This window comes from Pezoporus wallicus, unplaced genomic scaffold (assembly GCF_028554395.1).
Source record: "Pezoporus wallicus isolate ANWC-B61680 ecotype Strahan unplaced genomic scaffold, APGP_CSIRO_Pwel_v1 contig_3568, whole genome shotgun sequence".
NCBI classification, from domain to species: Eukaryota; Metazoa; Chordata; class Aves; order Psittaciformes; family Psittacidae; genus Pezoporus; species Pezoporus wallicus.
The window spans coordinates 2,950,493-2,962,831 of NW_026637826.1; the positions used below are offsets into that span (position 1 = coordinate 2,950,493).

Consider the following 12,339-nt stretch of genomic DNA (forward strand, 5'->3'; position numbering starts at 1 on the left):
CTCTGGGAGTCTTCCCGGAGCCCCATGCGACAGTTTGAGAGGCCATGGGGCAGTTCTCTTCCAGCCCACCAGTTATTACTGGGGCAGGGGCATCTCCAACCAGCACCATTCCTGGGCCCTTTGTAGTGGGCTGGGAGTGATGCCTCCAGCATTCCCCAACAGTGTCCAATCCCCTTTCTTGTGCTGGGGACCCCATGGGAGGGTCCCCAGAAGCAATGAGACTGGAAGGGGAAAGCAGCTCCTGGTCCTCTTCCACTGCTGTTGCCTAGGGGAGCCCCACATGGCCCCACCATCACCCTGTGCCACCACGTCCACCACTGGCCAGCAGCCCAGTTTGGCTGGCATGTGGCACCACTGGCTGGGCTTCAGTGGGGCAGCTGTGTCCATAAACACACTGGCCCCGGCTGCCCAGCATTCCCCATGGAGGCCATAGTTACAGACATCACATGCTGCCATGCCAGCAGGATAAACACAGACATGGCCAGAGCCAGCCCCAAGGGTGCTGTCCCACTGGTAAGTGCCATCAGTGACAGGAGCTCCTTTACCCAGAAGTTAGTTTTGGGTTAAGCAGCCAGGGAGGGAAGGCTCCATGACAGCTGTCCAGGCTCAGTGGGGATTACTGGTGTTAGTGGTGTTAGTTGGTCCATTGCTCCTGGGTAGGGTACAAGGGACATCTGCTCTTCCCCGCTGGCCACAAGTGGTCCCAGCAGGGTGATGGAGATGGAGGTGCCCTCTCATCTGCCTCTGCACAGGAGCCCCTTGGCACCCTGTGTCTTGAGAAGGGTCCATGCAACTAGCCTGTGCTGGTGGAGCCAGAGTCAATCCCAGCCTGTGGAAGGGAGATGAGGCTTCCCCAGATCTTCCTTCTCCTGAATGGAGAAACCGTCTTCTACCATAAGCTCAGAGAAGAGGCAAAACCTGAACAAGGACCCCTCCAAATCTGAGAAGCTGGATCAAAGCAGGTCCAGTGGGTCCCTGGCAGGTTCCCTGCCCATCCTCCTGCCCAGCACAATGGGACAGGGCCTCCTGCTTCTCAGCTGCTCTCTTCAGGAACTTGACCTGGGATGGGGAAGTTCACCTTGGTCTGGTCCAGCCTGTCCCTGGGGCTGGGGCTGATGCAGCTGGCATGGGTCTCCAGTGTGCAAGTTGCTCTCTGGAGAAACTGCAAGAAGTTTTCCTGGACAGAAGCCTCGGAGATGGAAAGACAGAGCTCCTGGCCCAGCGGCTGGTTGAAGCAGCTGCGCCGGAGCCGGGCCAGCTCCTCCCGGATCTGGCGGTTCAGCAACCCGTAGAAGAAGGGATTGATGGCAAAGGAGGAGTAGGCAATCCATGTGACCACCATCTCCCCATGCCCTGCAGCCTCCGTGCCAGCAGCCACAGAGGAGTGCAGGTGGAAAGCAAAAAAGGGCAGCCAGCAGCACAAGAACTGTCCCACAATGAGGACCAAGGTGAGGATGGCCTTGTTGCTTCCCAAAAAGCGCTCTGGCGCCAGTCTGGGCACTGGCAGGTTCCTGGTGATGATGATGGCCACTAGGCTGGCGATGGAGTCAGATCGGTGTCTTGGTGCAACCGCCTGTGCCGGCACAGGCGCGTGCTGCTGGGATGCCATCCGGGCCACACGGTAGACACTGCTATAGACAGCGAAGATGATGATGGTGGGCAGAACAAAGCAGGCAATGCTGAAGATGATCAGGAAAGCCTTCTTGTGGGCCCCAGGGCTCCAGTAAACTGTGCAGCGACTGGCACTGGTGGCCCCGTTGCCTTGAGGCCAGCCTACTATTGCCAAGACAGTGACGAGAACAGACTTGACCCAAATGATGATCACTCCTGCCACTGCCAGCCTGATGGTCATCTTGACCTCATACCTCATGGGGTGGACGATGTAGTAGTACCGCTCCACGCTGATGATGGCAATGGTGAGGATGGAGGCACTGATGAAGCAGACATTCAGGAATATCAAGCCCTGGCACTCGGCAATGCTGTAGACTACCCTGCTGAAGCAGGAGGAGCTGGAGATGATTCCCACAGGCATGAGGAAAATGGCCGAGAGGAGGTCAACCATGCAGAGGTGGCCAACAAAGATGAACTTCCTGAGAAGCGGGGTTTTGAGAATGACAACCATCACCACAGTGTTGGCCACCAGGGCAGTGAGTGTGAGCAGGACCATGCAGAGGAGGCCCACCACCTGCTGGGCAATGGACTGCTCAGGGACAGGAAGCAGCTTTAGGCTGTCCGTGGTGTTCAGCCCCGTTTGGCTTGCCATCCCCACTGAGGGCTACGCCAGCAGCTCTGGTGCCTGGGCATCAAGGGCTCATTTCTGGCATCCATTAAAGAGAAACCCCACCACAACCATGGCCACCATCTTCTCCTTGCCTGTTGAGGGGAGGGGTAGGGTGTAAAGGAGAGCCAAAATGAATGAGAGCCACAGAGAAACCTGGAGATGACCTGAACCCCTCCAAGATGCTGGAGCAGGGAGAAGTGCCAGGCGAGGTCGTGGCACCCTGCTTACTGCTGGGCTGGCATCTGAGCTGTCCCAGCCTGGCCACAGATGGCACTGCCAGGACCTGCATGTACCCGTGCCAGGCTGTGCCATCCCCCTGCACCAACCGCACCAGCACCCCTCGAAGAGGGACAGCACAAACCCGCCTGCCCCATCATTGCTCCTTGCTCCCTCCAAGGGGCACTCTGGGGCTAGGGAGAGGACCCAGCTCACCTCTGTTCCTGTGGAGGTGGGTGGTCTCCTCCTCTCCCAGGGTGCAGCTCCCACAGAAGAATGGGACCACTGGCTCTGTGTGAGGCCACGCTCCCCTTTCCCACACTGTCACCCGCTCCTCACACTGTTTGCCTGCATCCCGCCAGCTGCGGATGGCACCAGCTGTCACTCCCGGCACTGCTTGCACTGTGGCAGTCCCACAGGCAGCTGCTGGCTCCTAGCAGCCAGAGGGGCTCAGCAAGGGGGGACCAGGGACACGAACAGGCCCCGGAGGGTTGGTGCGTCAGCCGTGCCGCCACAGGCTGCTCACCTGCCCTCTCTGGAAGTCACTGTCTGTCACAAGGATGTCCACCATGTGGGCAGCCGTGCCGATGCTGTAGACCCCTGGATTTGTCAAGGTCTTCACGGCCATGAGGATGATATCTGACCTCTCAGAGGGCTGGAGGTACTTTGTAAACATCTGCGGGATGAAGGAGAGGGAGGACTTGTCACCTAGAGCATCCTGGCTGTGCAGCGAGCGCGGGACGCAGAGCCAGGCCGTGCTGGGAGGAGACCAGTGGTGGGGCTCAGGGTCCTGCGGGGAAGCCGAGCTCGCTGGGGCCTTTGCCTGGCCCCTGCTCAGGAACAGCATGAGCCCCGTCACCCCCATGCACCGGGTGTCCCTTCAGTCACACTGAGCCCCAGCCAGGAGCCAAAGGCACTTCTCACCGAGAACATCTGTCTTGTGTCTGTGGTTTTCAACAGCTCCCAGGTGTGCGCCTGTTGCCAGCTCTGCTGGCACTGCTGCTGCCTTCTCTTTAGCAGACAAGGGTACCTGCCTGGGGAGCAGCAAAAACAGAGCGCTCAGAGAGAGGGTGCAAAGCTGGAGGTGCAGCTGAGAGCACTGGGCTGAAGAGTCACCGGCAAAGAGAGGCCAGAGGCCTGGACCCACACAGGGCCAGAAAGCCCAGGGAAGGCCAAGGGCTAGTGCAAGTGTGGGCGAGGGGAAACGGCTCTTTTGGCTGTGGGCGGGCAGGGTGGATCTGGCTTTCTGTTGCCAAGAAGAGTGGCCCCTGGCTGCCCATGCCCGGGGGAACCCAGCCCCACACAGCTTCTCTTACTTATGTGCCGCAGGGTGAAGCAGTACATCTTAAAGAGAGTTTCTGCAGCCTCATGGCAGGTGCCCGTGTTCTTGCAGGTGCAGCAGAGCGTGAGGTGCCCCACCAGCCTCCCCATCACCACAGTCTTGCAGCACTGACGTTGCAGCTCTGGGACTCTCATAGAGCAGGAGCAGAACTGGAAGAAGATGGGCACAAGGTCACCTGGGCACAAGGAGAGCCTCAGCCGCTCCCTGAGCAGCCCAAAGCAGGGCAGGGATGCTGGCCCCATGCTGCTGCCTGTGCCCTAGGAAAGAGCAGGGCCGGGGGGGGGGGGGGGCAGAGCCCCTGCTCATGTGCTCCTGCAGAGCGGGTGCTGCTGGGGCTCACGGACACAGGGCTGGGGCACTGGGGCTGCCCCAGACCGGGAGCTCGGTACCTGTGGCAGGGGGTAGGTGCTGAAGTAGCTGGCCAGCCGGGCAATCCGTGCCACGGCCCTCTCCTGCACCACGGCCACCCCCGAACTGATGAAGGGCAGCAGGAGCTGGAAGGAGAAAGGCTGTTGGTGTGTCAGAAGGTGGGGTGGCACAGCGCAGCACCCCGGCGGTGCCTGACACGGGGCACGTGTCCTCCTTGCCCCTCGCAGCAATGGGCTGTGGCCAGGCGGGTCCCATCCCACTGCTGCTGCTGCCGCCCTGCTGCTCAGAAGAGGTCCCTCCCTCTGCCCGCTGCCCCTGAAGACCCGGAGGCTTTGGGGTGACCCCTCCCTGGGGACCTGTGCTGGGGCTCTGGGGTACGGCCCGTGAAGCCGCAGGGGGAGAGCGCCAGGGCTGGGCTCCCCTTTCCAGACAGGCAGCTGCGCCTGAGCTAGCATTCCTCTGGCTCTGAGTTCTTGCATGTTTTCATTCAAAATAGTGATATAGCGTTGGATAGTCGTATCTTCCAGTTTGGGGTGACTTACTGGTAGCCCTTGAGTGTAGGGCATTCCATATAGCATCTCAAAAGGTGAGATTCCAGTTGCCGAATCTGGCATAGTTCTAATTCCTCATGTATTAACCCTTGTGTATTTATCAAACCCCTTTCTTCCCATATTTTTCTCCCCCACGACCTTTATTCCAGCTCCCCCGCTTCGGACTGTTCCGCCGCGGGATCTCCCCGCGCTCAGTGCAGGGGCCCGCTTTCCCCCCCCCGGCAGCTGCGCCCGTTAGTATGCTCCGCTCCACGCCCTCCGCCGTGACGGCGGCCAAGCGCAGCTCCCCCCCGCTGGAGCCGTCCCGGGCCGCGGCCAGCACCAGCGCTTCGGGGGGAAGCGGCCAGACCCCGGAACAGCCCCAACAGCCTCAAAGAGCCCCAAACCAGCCCAAAATACACCCGAATCACCCAAATACACTCTGAAATCTGGAACTAGCCGATAGCTCCCATCTGATTTCCTGACCAGTAAAAGCGGAGTGTTATGCGGTGACATACAGGGTTCTAAGGTTCCTTTCTGTACTAATTCTTCAATTATTGGTTTCAATCCTTTCCTTCCTTCCAAGGAGATCAAGTATTTTCTGACCCTAATGGGCTCTTTTGGGGTTATTTCCACTTCCAACGGTTCAATATCTAATTTTCTTATTTCTCCCTTATTATACCAGACTTTTAAATTAATCTGTTAATCCTTTTCTGTTAATTGATACAACTTTACAGCAATCGCTCCCTTTTCCACCTCTATTCCTAACTTTGTAATTAAATCTCATCCTAATAGGTTATTCTCTGCCTCCTCCACTAGCAGAAAATCTCCTATACAAATTTTCTTTTCAGATTCTATTTCTACGTTTTTGATAACAGGGACCCTAAAGGGTTCCTCTTTTTTACCTACTACTAAGGTGGTACCTTTACTTATCTCAGATTTTTGTATAATGCATTTGAAGAAGCAAGCTAAGATACACGTGGAGCATCATACAGCAAGAAATATCAAAACCCACTAAGATTTAACTTTTTTCCATACAAATGCAAGAAGTACAAGTACAGGACACGACACGGAAGCAAGATTACTAGCTCAAAGTGGGTAGACAAAGAGTTCTTACTGACAAGTTGTAAAGCATAGGCAGGCATTACTTCTTCCTTTTTTTTTTTTTTTTTTTTTTGTCTGTTTCCTGTCTCAATTCCCAGATCCTGAAACCTTGGGTATTGATCTTGGCTGTTCTCGTTTCCGGCACTGGGCTCACCAGGTAGCCTCTGCTGCACCCCAGACACACCGGGAACTTCTGGGGACAGTCTCTTCTACCTTTTGGTTTCCCGGGCTTTTTGGGCTTCAGCCAATCCTGTTGTCTTCATTTCCCGGGCTTCTCGGGTTTCAGCCAAGCCTGTTGTCTTCTTTTCCCGGGCTTCTCCACCTGTAGCTGGGGTCTTGTCTCCGGGTGAAGAAATACTGTGTCTGTAACAAGTCTGACCGCCATCTTAGCCCCCGTAAGTTCCACTCGTGATGGGGTTTGTTCAGCGCACAGATTTCACAACGTTCTGTAACAGGACATATCTCTAAGTTACCTACCCCCCCCAACAAGCATATTCATGCAGTTTAAACAATGAACAAAACATTTCTATGCACAATATTGTGGTTGACCCAGGGGAATTACTCCCTTGTTTCTTCTTCCTCCTCACTGTGGTATTGACAGGGACACTTATCATACCCTTTGTGATGCAGAGAGTTGACCAGTGTACAGGGGGGTTGTACAGGGGGGTTGTACAAGGGGGTTAGAGAAATTTGCTTGCTTAAACAAAAGTATTGTCTGTTGTAAATGCCTGCTAAGCAGAACAAAGGCACCTGGTCCTATTGATAAGGAAAAGCAGACACTTGGTCCTATTGATAAGCAGCTATTGATAAGGAAATGCAGACACTTGATCCTATTGATAAGCAGCTATTGATAAGGAAAAGCAGAGGCCTGAATCTGCTGATAAGGGGGAGAAGCAGATGGTTTATGGCTGGGACACCGACCAAACCCTAAGGCCATATGTGAAGACTGAAAGGTGAAAAGTGCAAGAAGAGGAAGACTCATTTACTTCATCTTGAAGACCCCTACCCACAGGAGGAAGACTCAGTTACTTCATCTTGAGACCCCTGCCCATGACCAGAGGGGGCACTGCGCAGGTGCAGAGGACCTTCTGGCTCATTATAATACGAAGCGGGGATAGGACATGAATATGTATAGGCGTGTTGTGCAACCTCATGAATATATATAACTTTAGAGAATAAATGTAGAGGGAAACAACACTGAGGTACACATGACTTTGAGGAATTATCCCCGTGCGTCTCAGCGCTGAATAAAAGCAAACCTACTTCACAACTTGAACGAGTTGTGGAGTCAATCCGCGCATCACTAGAAATCGGCGGTGGTTAATTCTGGGTGCTGGGTTCTCAGAGGGAACGGGAGCGCAGGAACAGTGACAAATCGGAAGATGGATACCATTCTGATGGCGACTATGGAGAGCACGACTACAGGAACGACATTAACGATGAGAAAGAAAGCAAAACTATCATGTTACGTGGCCTCCCCATTACGGTTACAGAGAACGATGTAAGTAAGCAGAAGGGGGGGCTTTGCTGTTCATGCACCGGCTTTGCGTCAGTCGGGCTGTGGTAGTGCTGCTGCCATTTTGTGCAAAGCTGCATCATAGCGCCCCCTCCAGTGTGCTGGTCCTGCCATTTTGAATCCTAACAGGGTTTAAACTGCCTCTGTTAAGTAACAGAGGTCAGATGAATGTTAACCAGCTTCTTTCGCACGGAGCAGTCTGAATAGTCTTTTTTCATGCGTGCTTGGATGCGTTCCGTAAGAGGGGATTTTAAACTACCTGCCTTTACTGCTTTTACTGGAGGAGAGGCAGGTTTTTTTCTTCTTCCCCCCCCTACTACTTGCCCACCTCCTTCCCCTGGTTGATAAGGTGTTGACTCCCGCGTACAATGAGGCAGCCCAGTTAGATGTTACACAGAACATTTTGGAACAGTTTTTGCTTCTAAGATATTCATATTGTAGGTCTATAGTTGTGCAAATAACTGTAGCGTAATTTATGACAAAGTTCAATTATGGATTCATCTTTAAACTAGGAGCTAGCATCTTGGAACTACAAGTGTTCTTTTAAGTCACTGTTACTTTGGTACTTCCAGTTGTGTACATATTTTTCAGCTTCTCCTACCTTTTTTCATTAAAAAAAAGCTACTCGCACTGAAGATGTCCGTTCCAGCCAGCTTAAACAGGCAGCTTTAGATCGGTTTTGAGTCTGCTGAGCAGCCCTGTTGTATGTAATGTAGTTTGAACTCTCTTAAGAGCTGCTGAAAAAGCTTTTGGTTTCTGCTGTGACGTTAAAAGATCTGTTAGTGTTTCTTTTTCCTACAGCAGTTTATGTAGCCTGTGACACAGCTTAAGCATCTTTCTTACAGCTGAAGAACTGATGTCTCTAGCTTCCTTGATGAACTAGCTTTTCTCATATCAGTGCCCCCCCCTTTTTTTTCTTTTACCTTTACAAATTCTTTTGCTGCGTGACTCCATTTTGCTCAGGGACCTACAGGAAGGTCTGCAGGTCTCCTGCCCCCAAGCACGGGGATGCTTTGGAGCATCCGTGGTGCACTTAAGTAATGCAGACAGCAGTGGCCCTTCCCTTGCACCCCATGGACCCAGACACATGTTTACAGGGCACACATAAGGATGGATGAGATCCTCCATGCCCAAATTGGGGAGCACATCTTACTTGTCTTCTGTAGCCCTAATGTCCTAGCGATGGGCATTATCTACATGCCTTGCTACGGTGAGGAGGGCACCTCCAGGCCTGTGCGCGTGAGCTCAGTGCCGGGGAAGGTCATGGAGCAGATGATCCTAAGGGAGATCACACAGCACAAGCGGGAAAACGGGAGGATCAGGCACAGACAGCATGGGCTGACGAAGGGCAGGTCCTGCTTGACCAACCTGATCTCCTCCTATGACAAGGTGACCCGCCGGATTGATGAGGCAAAGGCTCTAGGCATTGTCCCTTTGTAGTTTAATGAAGCATTTGACAGTGTCTCCTCCCACAGTGTTCTCCTGGGGGCACTGGCTGCTCATGGCCTGGGTAGGGGTGCTCTTCACTTGGGTTGGAAACTGGCTGGATGGGCGAGCCCAAAGAGTGGTGGTAACCAGTGTTGCATCCAGTTGGTGAGCGGTCACTCGCGGTGTCCCTCAGGGCTCAGTGTTTGGGCCAGTGTTGTTTAATATCTTCGCTGATGATCTGGATGAGGGGATCGAGGGCACCCTCAGTCAGTTTGCTGATGACACGAGGTTGGGTGGGAGTGTTGATCTGCTGGAAAAGAGGAGGGCTCTGCAGAGGGAGCTGGCCAGCTGGATAAATGGCTGTGGCCAGTGGTGTGAGGTTCAACAAGGCAAAGTACCGGGTCCTGCATTTGGGTCACAGCAACCCCATGGAACGCTCCAGGCCTGGGGAAGAGTGGCTGGAAAGCTACTCATGGAAAAGGACCTGGGGGTGCTAACTGATGGAGCTGAACAAGCTTCTGTCAGCAATAGCGTGGCCAGCAGGGCCAGGCCAGTCACTGTCCCCCCCGTACTGGGAACTGGTAAGGCTGCACCTCAAATCCTGCATTCAGTTCTGGGCCCCTCACTACTGTACCTCCAGCACATTGAGGTGCTGGAGCGGGCCCAAAGAAGGGTGGCAAAGCTGGTGAAGGGCCTGGAGCAAAGTGTAAAACAGCAGAGGGAGCTTGGTGGGGCTTTAGTCCAGAGAAGAGAAGGCTCAGGGGGGACCTTCTCTCTCTCTACGACTGCCTGAAAGGAGGCTGGAGGGAGGTGGGGGGGCTCTTCCCCTCTTAAAAGTTTAAACCCATTGCCCCTTGTCCTATCGCTGCAGTCCCTGATGAAGAGTCAGGGACTTGGATGCCCTTGTAGGCCCCCTCAGACGCTAGAAGGCTGCTCCGAGGTCTCGACGTAGCCTTCTCTTCTCCACCTTCAACTGTCTCAGCCTGTCTTTGCATGGGGGGTGCTCCAGCCAGCCTGTTGCTGTGCCTGGGCTTGCCGTGCCCCAGGTGTAGGACCTTGCGCTTTGCTTTATTGAACTTCACCAGGTTTTCGCAAGTCTCTGCTGGGGGCCGAGCGCCGCCTCCTCCATGCCCTCGGCAGCAATGAGCGCAGCCACTGTAGGCTGAGCCTTGAACTCCTCCTTCTTTCTTCCAGCATGAGGACGGTCTGAGTCGCCAAGGAGGAAACCAGGGGGCTGGCGTCTTTTCTTGGGCCTTCAAGGACTGTGGGGACAAAGCAGGAGAGGTGAGGTGACAGCCCTGCGTCCCCTCCAGGCAGGGCACCTTTACACCCCATGGTGCCCAGGGCCGGGAGGGAGGCAGGTGGCTTACCTGGAGGCTGCTGGTCAGGAACACCCCCTCCACAAACACGCTCTCCCCATAGACACGCTGGCAGCAGAGCCCCCTTCGCCTGGGACAGTTCTGTGCCAGAGTCCTTCCTCCTCCCCACTGCCCTCACTCACCCTGTTTGATGTACTCCGTCGTCCTGCGCCCATCCACGTACTGGCCGATGAGCCCTAGGGGGATGCAGTGTGTTGAGGAACCCTCTGCCTGTCGAGGACCCTAGCAGCCAGCCCCCCTGGCCACACAGCTCCCTAGGGAGGGCTGACCCTGGGGTACTGTGTCGAGGAGGGGATGAGCCACCTGCCAGCCCAACGTGTGCAAGCAGGAGTGGCTGAGAGGGGACCAAGGGATGCTCCACAGGTCCTGCGCTGGGATGCAGGGACCCTGTCAGAGGGAGGGACGTGGGGCTCATGGCTCACCGATGAACCTGACAGCGTCCTGCCTCAGGGTCTCCTGTGGGCTCTGCAGGTAGACCTCACTCTGGTACAGAAAGTCCTTGGTCTTCCTCCTCTTCCTCTCCAGCTGGAGAGAGAAGGGTGCAGGGTTGGCGCAGAGCTGCCCCCAGGTTGGGCTGTTCCCCCATCCAGGACCACCCTTCTTCCCCCCAGCAGGACGTTCCCAGCTCTCCACCGTGTGGCCTTTGCATTCAGATGGAGCACAGGGCTCGCCACTGATGCTGGGGTGCCACTCTGGTGGCAGGGTCCCCCTTGGGACCCTGGGGGTGAGGACAGCCTGGAACAGAGCCTGCTCCAGGAAGGTGCATAGAGGTGCGGGACACAGCCCTGTGTCCTCCTTGCTGGGCATGGGGCAGGGCTCTCCCGGTGCGGATCCCAGCAGCGCTGGGGCTCTGCTTACCAGGCACTCGCTGATCTCCCATGGTTCCGCAGTCAGAGCCAGCTCTGTCAGCTCCTGCCACTTCAAGAACCAGCCAGCGAAGTAGAGGGCTTCCTGGGCGGCCTGGGAAGGAGAAGAGCTGCCACCACCAGCCCTGGAGGCACAGCACCCTGTGTCCACCCTCTTAGCAGGGCTGGGAGCCCGTCCCGGTCCCTGCAGGGAAGACGCGTGAGTTGGGCTGTGGTGCTGCCACCAGGCTCAGCACCACAGGAGAAGATAAGGCCAGCCACCCTCTCTACCTGGGAGCCCCTTGGGGCCACAGGCTTTTGGCCTTGGTGGCCCCAGGCTGCTGTGGAGCAATAGCCTTGTCTCTGGGGCCGCAGGGCCCCATGCCCCAGGGCAGGGACTGTGCGGAGGGAGGTGGGTGGGAAAGGGACCCACCACCCTCATCATCCAGGAGGCGAAAGGCAGCAGTGGGTGAGGGGGGGGGTTGGCTGGTCCTAGGGCCTCAGCAAGCTAGACCTCATGGTGACACACATTTGAAGGCTCCAGTGTCACCAGCGCCCTGCCCAAAGGACCCATCTGGTTGGGAATCCCACCTTGGCCACATTCTCCTTCTGGTCGTGCAGGTGAAAGACCAGTGGCAGCAGACTCTCCCACACCTCCTTCTTCATCTTCTCCTTTTCAGCATCCGTCCCAAGCCCCATCACGTATTGAAATAAGCAGATGGAGAGCTCCCTCACGGTGTCTGACTCCTGCGGGAGAAGGACCTCAGCCCCAAGCCCGTGGCGAGCAGGGAGCTGACGTGGAGATGGATGTTCCCAAAACAGCCTCCTCCAAAAGGGAGCGAGCTGCAGCATGCAGAACGTCTGCCCAGCGGGGCTGGGGGACACAGCAGGAGACCCCGGACGGGTTCGGAGATGCTGCCAGGGCCGGCTGAGGCTCAGCAGCCCTGCTGCCATCCTGCTACCACCAACTCCTGCAGCAGGGAGGCCAAGCCAGGCTTAGTCCATGCGGGGAGGGGGTGTGGGACAGCACAGAGCTGCGGAGGGCAGCGATAGGGCAGTGGGGCATGGGAGGTGTGAATGGAGGTGCCTGCGGTGCAGGGGCACAAGTCTCTCCCCCAGCCTTACGTTGTCAAAGAGCAACCGGAGCTTGGGAGCGATGGCAAGGGCGCTGAGGCTGAGTGTGTTCTCATCCAGCAGCGGGAGTAAGTTGTTGAGCACCAGCATGGCCAGGGAGATGTCACCACTGTCACGAGTATCCTCCAGGCACGCCACGATGTTTGGCATCAGGGTGAGGATTTTCTCTGCCTGTGTGGGACATGCCACCTCGTT

At 56.0% G+C, this 12,339-nt stretch overlaps 2 protein-coding genes across 3 annotated transcripts; both read right to left on the reverse strand.

The window, feature by feature from the left end:
* Nucleotides 1-48: 48 nt before the first annotated feature.
* On the reverse strand, nt 49-2,549 carry LOC130598406 (probable G-protein coupled receptor). The gene has a single exon (XM_057407817.1). It carries the CDS (start codon nt 2,261-2,263, stop codon nt 1,034-1,036), a length of 1,230 nt encoding a protein of 409 aa, XP_057263800.1. The 5' UTR covers nt 2,264-2,549; the 3' UTR covers nt 49-1,033.
* Nucleotides 2,550-9,794: 7,245 nt separating this feature from the next.
* On the reverse strand, nt 9,795-12,236 carry LOC130598408 (maestro heat-like repeat family member 5). Of its 2 annotated transcripts, XM_057407821.1 has the most exons (6): nt 12,136-12,236; nt 11,602-11,757; nt 11,024-11,125; nt 10,588-10,690; nt 10,291-10,341; nt 9,970-10,049 (listed from the first exon to the last, which is right to left on the reverse strand). In XM_057407821.1, the coding sequence occupies exons 1-6, from the start codon at nt 12,232-12,234 to the stop codon at nt 10,042-10,044; spliced, it is 519 nt and encodes a 172-aa protein (XP_057263804.1). In that variant the 5' UTR covers nt 12,235-12,236; the 3' UTR covers nt 9,970-10,041. The 2 variants fall into 2 exon arrangements, with proteins under 2 accessions (XP_057263803.1, XP_057263804.1); XM_057407820.1 differs by lacking the exon at nt 10,291-10,341 and having other exon boundaries at nt 9,795-10,048.
* Nucleotides 12,237-12,339: the final 103 nt, after the last annotated feature.